Genomic DNA, 16,287 nt, shown 5'->3' on the forward strand with positions numbered 1-16,287 from the left:
TGCTCCCTCCCCCTTCCATACTTCTTTCCCCACTTCCTTCCTTTCCTTCCTCGCTCCCTCCTTACTCCTTTCTTTCTTTCTTTCTTTCCTTCCTTCCTTCCCTCCTTCCTTCCTTCCTCCTTACTCCTTTCCTTCCTTCCTTCCTTCCTTCCTTCTTCCTCCTCCCTCCCGCCTTTCCTTCCTTCCTTCCCTCCTCCCTCCTTTCCTTCCTTCCTCCCTCCCTGCTTTCCTTCCTTCTTTCTCCCTTCCTTCCCTCCTTCCTTCCTCCCTCATTTCCTTCCTTCTTCCTCCCTTCCTTCCTCCTTTCCTTCCTTGACTCGAGGACAACAGGAGGGTTAATTACTGCGGTGGTATACAAAAGTGATTATTCGGTTAATTATAATTTACAGACCTGTTATGTATGACTTTAGTCCAGGTTTAAAAATAATATCCAGCAGTCTGCGCTGACGGTTGATCTCTTCTTCGTACTCTGAGATGACTTCTTCCTTTTCGTCTTCTTCGCTTGTACTTGAATTCATCCAATCATCATCATCAAATGTTTGATATCTATTACACAACACAAATCTCCTTACTTTTTCATCCATTTATTTAACAGCTGTGTGTTTTTTTTTTTTTATTAATTCACATGGTTGTTTAGAAACTTCAGTCTGTTTCTGCAGTTGAACACTTGTCTAAAGGAGTTTCAGCTTCATTGTTTGTCCTGTTTATTGATTGTTTTCGTCAACACCACTACCGTTCTTGTGTGTTTTATCCATCTTCAACCCTGAATCCTGCAGAAAATATATGTATTTGTTTTCAGTTTACAAATCAGAAACTGTACAGTAAAAGACAGTTCTATAAAACACAGCAACCTTCTATCTGTGTTATCCCTCCCATAACCCCATCAATTGAATACAGACACAAAAAATAAATAATACTACACTTAAATTTAATAAATAAAGGGTGTTTATTTAGGTCATTGTACAAGATCATAATGCTACACCCTCAGAGCTTGTTACAGCTGAAACAGGTTATCAACATCAACATCATGTGCTAAATAGTACATAAATGATATACAGATATCAAACATTTTGATTATATCTACTGACATGTTTGACACCATTTCTTTTTCTGATTATTGGTCCATCAAGCTTCTTCGGATTAAGTGCAATTACATGTTTATCTTCTAATATACATGTCTAAAGTCTTTGCTTTATAAGTGTGGAAGTGTGTTTACTGTCTGCCTCATAGCCTTCTTACATGCCTTCCTCCATCTTAAGATATTTCATCATTTATATATATCTGACTTCCATAGTATCATCTGAGATGCTGAGGATTCATTAGACCCAGACACAAACAAGTCATAAACAGATTACATTAAACCTTTAGTGTAACAATGTGCTCTAAGTGCAATCTCTAATGAGGACAACAGTTACACTATATGGACAAACGTATTTGGACACCTGGCCATTACACCTACAGGGGTTTTTATGAGTATTCCTGGCACTGTGAAGACTTAAAAACTATCCATAACCAGGTTTGTGGTGGCATCATGCATCAGAAGAGTGTATTGATGTTACTTTGATTCTCCTTGGCCAAGCTTCAATAAACATTTTCAGCATAAGACACTCTGGACACTTTCTCCACTGCTGGGGTTAACCATTGACAAACGAATTCACCGTAACCTATGTCAATGGGTCTGAATGAAACATCTGAATTAAGACTAAGAGGTGTGTCTCAATACTTTTGTCCATGTAGTGTATATGTAGTGAATGATTTTGGGATGGGGATATAAAGCTCCTATGTTGAAGATATTTGAAAAAATTATTCTTGTAAATGTCTCATTTGATTGATATTTCTGCAAAGGACTTAAAGTCCGTGTAAAGTAAGAATAAATATATGTTCTGAGTTTGACATACCACAGAAAAGTGTGTTGTTAACCACCCTGCCAAATTTGACTGAAAAAAATCGCCAGATATATGAAATTAGGCTTCAAAGTTGTGTAAAAATCTGCCTTTTTCACTTCTCCCAAACACTGTGGGAGTGGCCGCTGAAGCCCCCCCCCTCTACCAAGTGTCACCTGTCAATCAAAGTCACCACCTCTAACAGAAACATGGACGCTAGGTCTGAGAGCTTTCTGCTGCTAGCCTGGCGGCTAACTCGGTGGCTAACTCAGCTAACTGTAGACTGTAGTAGTAGTGTGTGTGAAGCCTAGCTCCACAATTCAAATCTAAATGGTTGAAATGCTTTTTACACCTTTTTTAGAAATACATTTATGACCTATTTAATGTGTTTAGAAGAAAATGTCTGAATTCATTTTACACAGTCTTTAAGTAATTAATCTACTCTGTACATATTTTGGTTTAAAGTTGACAAAACCCCCAAATAGGACTAAAGCATGCCCAGAAGGTGTGAATATTCAAATATTTACAAGTGTCAAACCAAACGTAAATCTTATTCAATACAGTACAGCTGTCTATATTTTTTCCACAATCATTTGTGACCTGCTGAATAAATATCAGTGTAAATACAGAAATACAAATACATTTGAATTAATTCTTATGAGCTTTGTCATCAGACAGAATCTTTTTCTACTGCGTGCGTCTTCATATGGATCTTCAAGTTATGTCCAAGTCTGAACTCTCTCCCACAAGTTTTGCAAGTGTATGGCTTCTCACCCGTGTGGATTCTCATGTGATGTTTTAATGTGCCCAGATGAGGGAAACTTTTCCCACAGGTGTTGCACGGGTAAGGCTTCTCACCTGTATGTGTTCTTATATGCAGGTTTAATGTGCCCAGATGAGGGAAACTTTTGTCACAGGTGTTGCAGGGGTAAGGCTTCTCACCTGTGTGTGTTCTTATATGCAGGTTTAATGCACCTGGCTGAGAGAATCTTTTCCCACAAGTGTCACATGCATACGGCTTCTCACCTGTGTGTGTTCTCATGTGCAGTTTTAATTTGTTTGGTTCAGAGAATCTTTTCTCACAAGTGTCACATGGATACGGCTTCTCACCTGTGTGGACCCTTAGATGCGCTTTTAATGCACCCGGTTGAGAGAATCTTTTCTCACAGGTGTTACATGGATACGGTTTCTCACCTGTATGGACTCTCAGATGTCTACGCCAATTGGACTTGCACGCAAAAGATTTCCCACAGGTGTCACATTTAAAACGCTGTTTCCCTGTAAAAGTATTACTGTGAATCTTTAAAGTGGTAGACTTGTCTTCATTGTTAGTGTGATCATTTCTAGTTGATCCTGGGTCTCCATATTTGCCTCCTTCGTGATCTTGGTTCTCAGCTACATGAGAGTTGTGAGAGAGGAGCTGGTCGTCACTGTCTGGTTCAGGTTTCACAGAGCTTTTAACTGACATGCTGACAAGTTGTTCCTTCTCTGTTGTAATCTGAGTTTCATCAGGACTCAAGTCCAAAGTCTGATCTTCACTTTCCTCACAAGTAGGAGTGCACATCAAGGTTTCTGTCTCCTCCTTCAGTACCAGCTGTTCTATCTCAAGACTGGTGCAGAGCTCCTCCTGTTCCTCTTTAATCTGTAGAAGCTCTGGTTCCTCTTTAATCTGTGGAGGCTCTGGTTCCTCTTGGTCCAGACTTGAGTTTCTCTCCTGGTCACAGAGCTGCTGGTTGGGGAGAATCTCCTCCTCCTCCTCCTCCTCCTTACAGACATGTTGCTGTTGGAGTTCTAGAAGAACAAGAAAGAGGAAAGACTGAAGATAAACACTTGTACCACTTTCTGATAAGGCATCCTTTATAGAGGCTGCATCATTTTTGGGCAAATTCTGCATTCTGTATACTTCCTAAAATGTTGAATTTATTATATCCCCTAATTGGAACATTTATCCCATATAGTAAGATAGACCTTATTTGTTGTTTTTAGTGACGCTCTCCTGACTTTCAGTGGTGTCTGTCATATAGTGCTGCTTTAAAGTTTGTGAACCCCTTAGAAATTTGCTCTATTTCTGTATAAATATGATTGTGTGAAATATGATCAGATTTTCATCCATTATCAAGTCCTGAAACTAGATAAAGAGACATCACTTAAACATATGAGCCAAAAACCTTATTGAGGAAAATGATCCAATGATACATATTTGTGTAAGGCAAAAGTATGCCTCTAGGATTATAAATTCATTTGAAGGAGAAATTGGAGTAAATAAATGAATACATTTAATGTTTTTGTCTGGTTTGTTTAATTGGGTTGCCTTTATCTAGTTTTTTGATAAAATCCCTTTTTAGGTCATATTTATGCAGGTGTGGTACCAAGGTTGGTACTTTTAATGGTACCGACTGAACTACGTCAGTACTACCGAGTATTGATTCACAGCAAATTAAACAATGCCAAATTTCGGTACATTAAGGCTTATCATCCTTGAGCGAAACGCACGGGTTGTGTACGTCCCAGAGCGGATATTAGGTCCCTGTTTGACAGCTATCTAATCCATGCTCATGGTTACAGTACCGATGATAACCAGCTGTAGCGTTAACCGAGAAATCTATTGACCATCATTACATCTAAACTTCTTCCCCGGAGTTGTCTGTGCTATCCTTCCTCTCTCTCCTCTCTACCCCAACCGAGGCAGATGGCCGCCCACTTTGAGCCTGGTTCTGAGGTTTCTTCCTGTTAAAAGGAAATATTTTCTTGCCATTGTCGCCAAGTGCTGCTCATGTGGGAATGTTGGGTCACTTTAAAATTAAACCTGAAGAGTTCGGTTTAGACCTGCTCTATGTGTAAAGTGTCTTGAGATGACTTTGTTGTGATTTGGCGCTATACAAATAAAGAATGATTGATGATGCACTGAGCTCCTCTCTCTCATGAACATTCATGTACTATTAATGCATCAATAAGCTAAACTTCTTCCCCGGAGTTGTCTGTGCTTTCTCGTCTCACAGGTAATCTGGGCCTGTAGACGTCCGGATGACAGATTCCAGTCCCGGACCTTTTAGCTTCAATGTTGATTTTCAATGTGCCTCTCTCTATTATTCTTCCTCTCTCTCTCCTCTCTCCCCCAACCGGTCGAGGCAGATGTTCTCCCACTTTGAGCCTAGTTCCGCCTGAGGTTTCTTCCTGTTAAAGGGAATTTTTTCTTGCCACTGTCACTAAGTGCTGCTCATGTGGGAATGTTGGGTCTCTTTAAAAATAAACCTGAAGAGTTCGGTTTAGATCTGCTCTATGTGTAAAGTGCCTTGAGATGACTTTGTTGTGATTTGGCACTATATAAATAAAGATTGATTGATTGATGGTGCACTGAGCTCCTCTCTCCTCCTCTCTCTCTCTCTCTTTCTCTCTATCCATCCATCTATTTACATTAACATTCATGTACTACTAATGCATTCAATAACCTAAACTTCTTTCCCAGAGCTGTCTGTGCTTTCTCATCTCACAGGTAATCTGGGCCTGTAGACGTCCGGATGATAGATTCCAGCCCCGGAGCTTCTAACTTCAATGTTGATTTTCAATGTGCTTCTCTCTCCTATTCTTCCTCTCTCTCCTCTCTACCCCAACCAGTCAAGGCAGATGGCCGCCCACTTTGAGTCTGGTTCTGAGGTTTCTACCTGTTAAAAGGAAGTTTTTTTATTGCCACTGTCGCTAAGTGCTGCTCATGTGTGAATGTTGGGTCTCTTTAAAATTCAACCTGAAGAGTTATGGAGTTTATTCCCTATCTTAATTCAAGAGCATATTAAATGGATTTGAGAGCAGTATTTATTGATTTCATGCTCAGATTTTGCGATATTTACTCTCAAAACTCTGCTCTCACGCTCAAATTTGCTGTGCGCATGCTCGCACTGTGTCCTCGCACTCGGTTACAACGCTGCTCGTGCAGATTTCCTGCGCTCACACTCGAGTTCTTCCTCTCCTGACCTCCGGTGCTGTAATAAATGTGGTTTCTTTCATTTTTTTTGACCACTGTTGGAATAAAATATCATTTAATAAATACACAAGCTAATAATATTAGCTTGCTAATAATAATATTTATTAATATTATTATTAATAATAATAGTATTATTAATAATATTATTTTTTGACTACTGTTGGAATAAAATATCATTTAATAAATATTATTATTATAATACAATATAGCTATTTTAATGAAAATCACAGACGCTTGTGTATTTATTAAATTATATTTTATTCCAACAGTGGTCAAAAAAATGAAAGAAACCACATTTATTACAGCACCGGAGGTCAGGAGTGGAAGAACTCGAGTGTGAGCGCAGGAAATCTGTGCGAGCAGCGTTGTAACCGAGTGCGAGGACACAGTGCGAGCATGCGCACAGTAAATTTGAGCGCGAGAGCAGAGTTTTGAGAGTAAATATCACAAAATCTGAGCATGAAATCAATAAATACTGCTCTCAAATCCATTTAATATGCTCTTGAATTAAGATAGGGAATAAACTCCATAAAGAGTTCGGTTTAGACCTGCTCTATGTGTAAAGTGCCTTGAGATGACGTTGTTGTGATTTGGCGCTATATAAATAAAGACTGATTGATTGATTGATTGATTGATTGATTGATTGATTGATTGATTGATTCAGCATCGTAACCACACAAGCAAATAACTAAACCTATATATTTTAAACACTGCTGTAGTTTTCGCCTTTATTCAGTCAGTAACTGGCAGAGAAACAGGGACAGAGAGACAAATGACCTGCAGCATACAGACGCTGTGATTATGTAGCCTGCACTGTAACCACTCGGCCACCAGGTGGCTCCACCTGACCCTGTCTTAACCACTGCAGTATATTATTATTACGATTATTCTGTTTTATTCTATAATAATTAAGAGTTTTACAGACCTGTTCTGTGTAGTTTTATTTCAGGTTTCCAAACGATATCCAGCAGTCTGCGCTGACGGTTGATCTCTTCTTCGTACTCTGAGATAGTTGTTTGAAAATCTCGGAATATTTCTTCAGCAGCAGCAGTTAGTCGCTCGTTGATTAACTCTCTCAAACGCTGTGCTGAAGTCATTGTTGCTTCATTACAATTAAATGCCTCCGTGTAATGCAGAGAGACTTCTTACAAGCGCAGTACCAAGCAGATACTGACACGTGTGTTACACCTTTAAGCTTCCGACAGCGGGATGTTGTGGTTTAGTTCCGCTTGTTGTATCGAGTTAAGGTGCATCCACGTTTCCCTCACTTGCGTCTTTTCCTTGGTCCTTCCCACCGTGGATGCAAGGAGACACGCAAAGAAACCAGTAGAGAAGAGAAGAGAAGATGATGTTAGTGAAATGAGACCTCCTATCCTCAGAAGTGTCACGTGTTTTTCTCTCTGCAGCCTGTTATATTATATATCTGACAGGCATCAGCACATGGATAAAAACCTGCATTCCTGCTGTGTAGTCCACTGTGTCCTGCTCAGAGACACATGAACCATTCCTGCTGGCAGAATGCATTTATGTTATTTATTCATTATTTGCATCTGTATTTATTTTATTCTGATTGTGAATGTATTATATACAGGACATCGAGGTGGTGCAGACCTACAAGTAAGACTGAGCGCTTCAGGAAGTCCTTCGTCCCAACAGCAATTAAACTGTTTAATGCCTCAGTTAATTATTTATTCTACTGCATTACACACACTTTTTTAAAATCATAAATGCCCACATTTGCATACATTAAAATTGTATTAAAATAAAATAATTTGTTTATGGACTTATTGTATGCACTACTAACACTTAAGTTAATGACGCTTTCAGTTACCCTAATTATCCAGTCAATCCAATGAAGAATATCAGTCTCAGAAGCCATCATGAAAAATATTTTATTTTTCATAAAACGTGTTAACAGACAAGTATATCATTTGCAATCTGTGTCATCTCTAAAGCAGCCCACAACATTTCTATTTGAACTTTGTCTCAATGTAAACTGATCACAAAATGCAAACAAAATATTAAACACAGTAAACAAAATGACTTATGTTTGACATATGAAAATTAAGTGAGACAAAACCTCTGGAGGTTTTTCTCTGTTTCAATCCACTCACATATATTGTATAGAGAAAAAAAAGTCAACTATTTACACCACAACATTATACAGTAACATAAAAGTTTTTATAAGTCATTCCTGGATATAAACATTGACTTCTTTAAAAAAAAAAATAGGAGTCTTCATTTATAAATATGAAGTATGAGTAGAAAGTATGTGAATTTTAAATCCTTGTTGAACTTGGAACTATAATTCTATAAATTCTAATAAAAAACTTCATATATACAGACTCTTGTCTACTAGGGCCACAACATTGGGCACCTTTACTTTAACAGCTAGTACAGTGCATCATTGTGAAAGAAAGATATTTCCAATATTTGGGAGATTACAATTCTTTCAGACAAATGCTGTTTCTAACAGTATGAGTAATGTAATGTAAAGAACAAAAAACCATGAAAAACAAAACATGATAGTGTTGTTGACGATGTATAACATTACATGAAGACATTCTGATCTCCTCTTCATGTAGAATATTTTACATTCATTCACAAAGATGTTGGTGAACACTTGTCTAAAGGAGTTTCAGCTCGATTGTCCTGTTTATGGATTGGTTTTGTTGACACGTGCTGCCATTATGTGTTATTGTGTTTTATCCATATTCACAGCTGAATCCTTTTCTGGCATCACACAGAACCTTTTTTCATGTGTGTTCTCATGTGAATTTTCAATTGGTGAGTATATCTGAACTCTCTCCCACAAGTTTTTCCAATTGTACTACTTCTCACCTGTGTGGATTCTCATGTGTCCTTTTAACGTGCTCATCCGAGTGAAACTTTTCCCACAAGAGTCACATGGGTACGGCTTCTCACCTGTATGGACTGTCTGATGTCTGTACAACTTGCACTTGAATGCAAAAAATTTCCCACAAGTGTCACATGGGTAGGGCTTCTCACCTGTATGGACTCTCTGATGTCTGTACAACTTGGACTTGAACGCAAACAATTTCCCACAAGTGTCACATGGGTACGGCTTCTCACCTGTATGGACTCTCTGATGTCTGTACAACTTGGACTTGAACGCAAAACATTTCCCACAAGTGTCACATGGGTACGGCTTCTCACCTGTATGGACTCTCAGATGTCTGTTCAACTTGGACTTGAACGCAAAACATTTCCCACAAGTGTCACATTTAAAAGGCTGTTTCCCTGTCAAAGTATTAGTGTGAATCTTTGAAGTGGTAGACTTATCTTCCTTCTTACGTTTTTCTCTACTGTGATGTCTCTTCTGTGGTTTTGTTTTTGTTTTTTTAGTTGATCCTGAGTGTCTACGTTTGCCTCCTTTGTGATCTTGGCTCTCAGCTACATGAGAGTTATGAGAGAGGAGCTGCTCGTCACCGTCTGGTTCAGGTTTCACAGAGCTTTTAACTGTTTGTACTGACACACTGACAACATGCTCTTTCTCTGCTTCAATATGAGTTTCATCAGGACTCAAGTCCAAAGTCTGATCTTCACTTTCCTCACAAGTAGGAGTGCACATCAAAGTTTCTGTCTCCTGTTTCAGTACCAGCTGTTCTCCCTCAAGACTGGTGCAGAGCTCCTCCGGTTCCTCTTTAATCTGTAGAGGCTCTGGTTCCTCTTGTTCCTCTGGAATCTGTGGAGGCTCTGGTTCCTCTTGTTCCTCTTGAGTCTGTGGAGGCTCTGGTTCCTCTTGGTCCAGACTATAGTTCCTCTCCTGGTCACAGAGCTGCTGGTCAGTGAGAACCTCCTCCTCCTCATAGACATGTTGCTGTGGGAGCTCTGGAAGGACAAAGAGGAAAGATTGAAGAGAAACTCTTGTACCACTTTCTGATAAGACATCCTTTATAGAGGCTTTATAAGCATTAATTAATGACTTAATTAATGGTTAAAAGCTACTTACTAACGCTTAATAAATCATCTGTAAACCATTAACATTAACACAATGACCCTTTATGAATGACTTATTATTGTTCATGATTATGAGTCATTAATAAAGTGTTCAATGACTATCTGATTAGTCATCAGGGTTAAAAGTCATTAATGAATGATGAGCGCTTCACATATTTTAAGTCATCAGCAAGAAAGAAAAAATGCACATAGGAGGTTTCTCTGTAAAGAATTAAATTAAGCAAATGTTATTGTGGTAAACACATTGTGGATTCTTCACAACTGGGCAACTCAAAAATCATTTTTATCAATGACTTACAAATGATTAATAAAGTAGTAATTCATGATTTATTAACACTCAATTGAGCCATTAATCAATGCTTTATAGCTGTACTTTATACACATCGTTAAGGCTTTTACTATGATGTCCAACACTTTCTCTCAAGTTTAAGTGTTGCAAAAACACAGAATCAGCTGCAGACTGGTGCAGGAACAACAACCTTGTACTGAAAGTCAAAAAACCAAGGAGATGGTGATCGACTTCAGGAAGAAATAGCCCATGCATATCCCGATCTTCATCAACAGGACTGTAGAGACTGTACAGAACACTAAGTTCCTGGGCATTCATATGGCTGACAACCTGTCCTGGTCCCTGCACACCTCCTCCCTGGTGAAATAGGCTCACCAGCTTCTACATTTCCTGCGCCGGCTGAAGAGGGCTCACCTCAGTCCATCCATCCTCACCACCTCCTACAGGATCACCATTGAGATTGTTCTGATCAGGCGGGGAGTTCCGGTCCTCTGAAATGAGGCCAACGCGGAAGTAACTTAAAGCTGCATTCTATCAAAAGGCCACCAGGGGGCGACCGTTTTGGTGTCAAAAGGACTTCCGTCTCTATACAAGTCAATGGAGAATTCACCAACTTCTCACTTGATTTCTAACCTCAGTAAACGTTTTCAAAATGTGTTTATGGTCTCAATCGCTAGTTTAAAGCCTTCTTCAATGCAGTATGATGTTCATTTGGGACATTTTGGCCTCCCTGATTTTATATGTGACGATAAAGCAGGGTATGCATTAGGGCGTGGCTACATCGTGATTGACAGGTTGATTGGTTCACAGGTTCAGGAGGGCGCCTCATGCTCCTCCTGATGCCCATATAAGTAGAATCCGTGTTTTTATTTTTCCCAGCATGCACCTGAAATTTTCAAGATGGCGCTGCCCAGATCCGATACTATTGGCCTCCGAGCAGCAGTCCACAAACCAATGGGTGACATCACGGATGTTACGTCCATTTCTTATATACAGTCTATGGTTCTGATCAGCAGTATCTTTCTCTGGTATGAGGACACCTCAGACATAAAGGCCCTGAGGAAACTGGTGAGGACAGCAGAGAGGACCTATTGGGGTCACAGTGACACCTTAGAGGACATGGCACAAAAGCGCATGCTGGCCAAAGCAACCAGCATCCTGAGAGACTCTAGTCAGCCCTGTCATAGACTGTTCTCCCAGCAGCACTGTTAGGTTCACTAACAGTTTCTACCCAGCTGCTATCAGACTGCTAAACAAAATCAAACAACACTGTGTGGTTCAAGAATCTGTCTACAACCTTAAGAGCCAAATTGTTACATCAATTAAACATCTGCTCAAAGATTGTGGGCCAATCCCTCCAGAAACTCTGTAAAACAGCCTATCACATCAACATGTTAAGGCTGGCTAACAACACCATCTCTAATCATAAACATGTTTTAAACTAAGAATTTCAACTGTAACCATCAAACTGTAGATTCAGAGTAGTTGCCCTCATTCAATAAGATCAGGATTAAGCATTCCTCCTTATGCTAAACACTGAATCTAAGTCAAGATCAAGGACCAGGTGAAGAGACACTAATGTGCATTTTGGTTGTAGAGTTTGATGCGTCACTGTTTTAGTGTATTGGTGTTGCATGTCTGTGTTTGCAATGGAGCTGCTGATGGACGCAAGCAAAATTTCAGACCTGTCTGACAATACAGTAATATCTATCTATCTATCTATCTATCTATCTATCTATCTATCTATCTATCTATCTATCTATCTATCTATCTATAAATGGCACACCGCTGAATGCTTTGCTATCTCATCTTACAGATGGCAGCTATCATGAATATGAGCAACATTATTCATTATTTATTGATGTGCACGTTTTATATTCTCCACACTTCATACTTGTCCAGAAATTAATTATTTAAATGGTTTATTAGTTATGTATCTTTTTCAATTTATCTTATGTGCTTTTGAGATTTGCTTGTAGTTTCGTTGTCTTTGCAACTCCCAAACAGAAACTGACTTCCGTGTTGTAGAAACCCGAGAAAAAAACGATTATATATTTTGTGGTGGTTATTCTAAGATGATTATTCCGGTTTTATCTTTTAGAGTTTTACAGACCTGTTCTGTGTAACTTTATTTCAGGTTTCCAAACGATATCCAGCAGTCTGCGCTGACGGTTGATCTCTTCTTCGTACTCTGAGATAGTTGTTTGAAAATCTCGGAATATTTCTTCAGCAGCAGCAGTTAGTCGCTCGTTGATTAACTCTCTCAGACGCTGAGCTGAAGTCATTGTTGCTTCAAATAAAATGTCTCCGTGTAATGCAGAGAGACTTCTTCCAAACACAATACCAAGCAGCTACTAACGCGTGTAAAGTTTACTTCCGTTTTGGTGTTACACTTTTAAGCTTCCGATGCGGGATGCAGTGGTTATTAAAGCCTGATAGTTTGGCTTGTTGTAACGCGTTAGTTTCGGCTTCCCTTTCACAGTATTGTGAAAGAAAGATTTTTCTAAGATTTGGGAGATTATTTCTTCCAAACAAATGCTGTTGATAACAGTATGAGTAGTTACAAAAATGTACAGAACAAAAAACCTGAAAAACAAAACGTAATAGTGTTGTTGACAATGTACAACCTATATAAAGACATTCTGATCTCCTCTTCATGGAGAATATTTTACATTCATTTACAAAGATGTTGGTGAACACTTGTCTAAAGGAGTTTCAGCTTGATTGTCCTGTTTATGGATTGGTTTCATTGACACGTGCTGCCATTATGTGTTCTTGTGTTTTATTCATATTCACAGCTGAATCCTGCAGATGACAGAATCATTGCTTTGTGACAGCAGGTTCTTCTCATGTAGATTATAAAGTCATCAAAAAGTCTCAAAGTTCTCTTGCATGTTTTGCAATTATGCAGTTTCTTATGAACCTTTTCTGGCATCACACAGAATATTTTCCCACTACAGTAAAACATCTTCAGAACACACTGCTGATGCTTTCAATGATTTTTATTGAAATTGAGCATCACAGAGAACTGTCTGCAGTACAGTCCACAATTTCCCAGTCAAATTGAAGACCTCAGCTCATGCAGAGAGAACCCTAAGATGTTACGCTGAGGCCAGGAAAATCCCCAACCTCTCCTGTGTGTGTCGGGGCTTTAATACCCCCATTAAGGCAGACTTCAGCTGTTAACATGACCATCTAAGTGCGAAAAGTATGCTCACACTACACTTGTTTACATTCTGAACCCTTAATAGGAGTGATCATATACATTCTTCCAACGAAGGAAAAACCACTGCATGAGAAGGCTGATGCAGAGAGAGTAGTACAGTATCACACGAGCATATAAGGAGAGTAATACACTACAGTGTGTTCTCGTGTGAATCTTCAAATGGTATATCTGAACTCTCTCTCAAAAGTTTCACAACTGTAGAACTTCTCACCTGTGTGGATTCTCATGTGTCATTTTAATTGGCCCTGCCGAGGGAATCCTTTTTCACAGGTGTTACATGTGTACAGCGTCTCACCTGTACGTGTTCTCTGATGATGGTTTAATGTACCGGCTTCGGATGATCTTTTCACACAAGTGTCACATGGATACGGCTTGTTGACTTTAACAATAGAGGGAATAGTGATTTCTCTACAGCGTATTCCTCTCCTGAACCAGTAGAGGGAGTCTTCTTCCTGCTCTGTGCTTTGCTTCTGAATTCAATGAACTTACATGTTAGGACATGTTGACTGTTCCTTCTTTCCTCCCTTTCTTCCTTCTGTCTGTCCTTCCTCCCTCCCTCCCTCCCTCCCTCCTTCCTTCATCCCTCCCTCCCTCCCTCCCTCCCTCCCTCCCTCCCTCCCTCCTTCCTTCATCCCTCCCTCCCTCCCTCCTTCCTTCATTCCTCCCTTCCTTCCTTCTTTCCTTCCTTCCTTCCTTCCCTCCCTCCCTCCTTCCTTCATTCCTTCCTTCCTCCCCTTCCTCCCTCCTTCCTTCATTCCTTCCTTCCTTCCTTCCTTCCTTCCTTCCCTCCTTTCCTCCCTACCTCCTTCTCTCTGTATTTCCTTCCTTTCTCTTTCTTTCCTTCCTCTCTCCTTCCTTCCTTCTTTCCTTTCCTCCCTTCCTCCCTCCCTCCTTTCCTTCCCTCCTTTCCTTCCTCCTTTCCTCCCTTCCTTCCTTGACTCGAGGACAACAGGAGGGTTAATCTAACACTCCTTACTGGTATGGGAGTCATTCCTCTGTACAAAGGTGGATCCACTGATAACATGAACAATTACCAACATGTTGCAATGATCCTTGAATCTCTAGTTTACAATTAACTATGTGTTTGAACTGTAACTGAATTCTCCAGCCACAGTAGTCAGGGTTTAGACCATGACACAGTACGGTTAATGGACATTAAAATGAGTCTGTGCAAAACCATGAGATCAAAATTGAGTTTTCAGTCATTATGTTAATATTCTGGATAACTTTCTACCCTTTTAAATTGTAATTTATGCTCTTATTTGATTTATTATCAATCATCTCTTGCCTGCTTTGGTTCTGGACAGACATTTCTTCTGACTGCCGATGATGTGTATGTGTCCATTTCTCAGATCAAATGGAGAAAATTCACTCATCTGTAATTTTTCATATAACATATTTGCTGGTAAGAAAGTTGCTCCAACAACCCAAGAAACAGACAGGCTGTCATATTATGTTGGTTTTATTTGTCAATCTTTTACATTTTTTATTTATTTTAGCTTCCACTGTACAACTTTTTTTTTTTTTGTTCCTGGATAGTTAGGATTATTACCCAGTTGCTTATATATATAAACATATGATAAAAACATGATATGAATCACTGGATATGATGGTGGGAGAATATATGTGGAGGCTGACTCATTAAAGTTATTTATAGCAGACTTTTATGGCAGACTTCTCCTATTACTACTAACACTGCTGCACCACGAGGGAGCTACTTCCTGTTGTCCTCGAGTCAAGGTAGGAAGGGAGGAAGAAGGAAGGAAAGGAGGGAGGAAGGGAGTAAGGAAGGGAGGGAGGAAAGTAAAGAAGGAAGGGAGGAAGGAAGGACGGAGGAAAGAAGGAAGGAAGGAAGGTAGGAGGGAGGAAAGAAAGAGAGAAGGAGGGAGGGAGGGAGGAAAGAAGGAAGGGAGGAAGGAAAGGAAGGAAGAAAGGATGGAGGAAGGGAGAAAGGAAAAGAAGAAGGGAGGAAGGTAGGGGGGAGGAAAGAAGGAAGGGAGGAAGGAAAGGAAGGACAGAGGGAGAGAGAAAGGAAAAGAGGAAGGGAGGAAGGAAGGAAGGAAGGACAGAGGAAAGAAGGAAAGAAAGAGAAGGAAGGAGGGAGGAAAGAAAGAGAAGGAAGGAGGGAGGAAAGGAAGGAAGGAAAGAAGGAAGGAAGGAAGGAAGGAAAGGAAGGAAGGACGGAGGGAGGGAGGGAGAAAGGAAAAGAAGAAGGGAGGAAGGAAGGAAAGAAGGACAGAGGAAAGAAGGAAGGGAGGAAGGAAAGGAAGGAAGGAAGGAAGGAAGGAAGGTAGGAAGGAAGAAAGGACAGGAGGAAAGAAGGAACAGTCAAAACAGACGGGGTCAATTTATTATTATTTAATTTCTCATTGTCTGTGAATAACAAACACAGACTGCATAAAATGTGCAGTAAGAAAATACAAATACAGTCAATTAATATATTACTTTACTGACTTTATGTGAATGAAAATGTTAAAACTTACCAGTTTCCCCATTGAAAATAAGTAGGGGAGACCGGGGCTTGTTGTCACACTTTTTACACTCTTATATATTTCTTGGAATCAATACATCATATTTTTTTTAGTGTACCAGATAAAAGACCAAAGTCTCAGGTATATATTTTGTATTCATGTCATTTTCACATCTTGTGTCAGTGCAGAGTTATAGGCAATCAAAAGCCCCACCATCGGGTAATTAGTCTCACTATACGGGGGAAGATGTCACACTGAACCCCAAAATGACTGAGACACGTTGCCCCAAACTACCATGTTTGCTAAAGCTAGCTCTAGTTTAAAGTTAGCTTAAAACAGACCAATGACTGAGGTATGACAGGTTGCCTTAATCTCTCCTCTAACAACTCCACATTTATCACTGTTAGGATTTTAACCTGAAAGAAGTTTATTTTGAAATATATCAACTTGATATTTTT

At 39.7% G+C, this 16,287-nt stretch overlaps 2 protein-coding genes across 2 annotated transcripts; both read right to left on the reverse strand.

The window, feature by feature from the left end:
• Positions 1-2,322: 2,322 nt before the first annotated feature.
• Positions 2,323-6,959, reverse strand: LOC133983094 (zinc finger protein OZF-like). Its single transcript, XM_062422047.1, has 2 exons — positions 6,788-6,959; positions 2,323-3,674 (listed from the first exon to the last, which is right to left on the reverse strand). Exons 1-2 carry the CDS (start codon positions 6,957-6,959, stop codon positions 2,554-2,556), a joined length of 1,293 nt encoding a protein of 430 aa, XP_062278031.1. The 3' UTR covers positions 2,323-2,553.
• An 867-nt stretch (positions 6,960-7,826) lies between these two features.
• LOC133983097 (zinc finger protein 239-like) lies at positions 7,827-12,495 on the reverse strand. The gene is made up of 2 exons (XM_062422051.1): positions 12,246-12,495; positions 7,827-9,714 (listed from the first exon to the last, which is right to left on the reverse strand). The coding sequence occupies exons 1-2, from the start codon at positions 12,415-12,417 to the stop codon at positions 8,693-8,695; spliced, it is 1,194 nt and encodes a 397-aa protein (XP_062278035.1). The 5' UTR covers positions 12,418-12,495; the 3' UTR covers positions 7,827-8,692.
• Between the last annotated feature and the right edge of the window lie 3,792 nt (positions 12,496-16,287).

The sequence above is a fragment of the Scomber scombrus genome, chromosome 7 (genome assembly GCF_963691925.1).
Source record: "Scomber scombrus chromosome 7, fScoSco1.1, whole genome shotgun sequence".
NCBI classification, from domain to species: domain Eukaryota; kingdom Metazoa; phylum Chordata; class Actinopteri; order Scombriformes; family Scombridae; genus Scomber; species Scomber scombrus.

Coding starts and splice junctions, on each gene's coding strand:
- LOC133983094 (XM_062422047.1), bottom strand. CDS start 6,959: ATGACTTCAGCACAGCGTTTGAGAGAGTTAATCAACGAGCGACTAACT. Junction 3,675..6,787: donor AATAAAACTACACAGAACAG/GTCTGTAAAACT, acceptor TTGTTCTTCTAG/AACTCCAACAGCAACATGTC.
- LOC133983097 (XM_062422051.1), bottom strand. CDS start 12,417: ATGACTTCAGCTCAGCGTCTGAGAGAGTTAATCAACGAGCGACTAACT. Junction 9,715..12,245: donor AATAAAGTTACACAGAACAG/GTCTGTAAAACT, acceptor TTGTCCTTCCAG/AGCTCCCACAGCAACATGTC.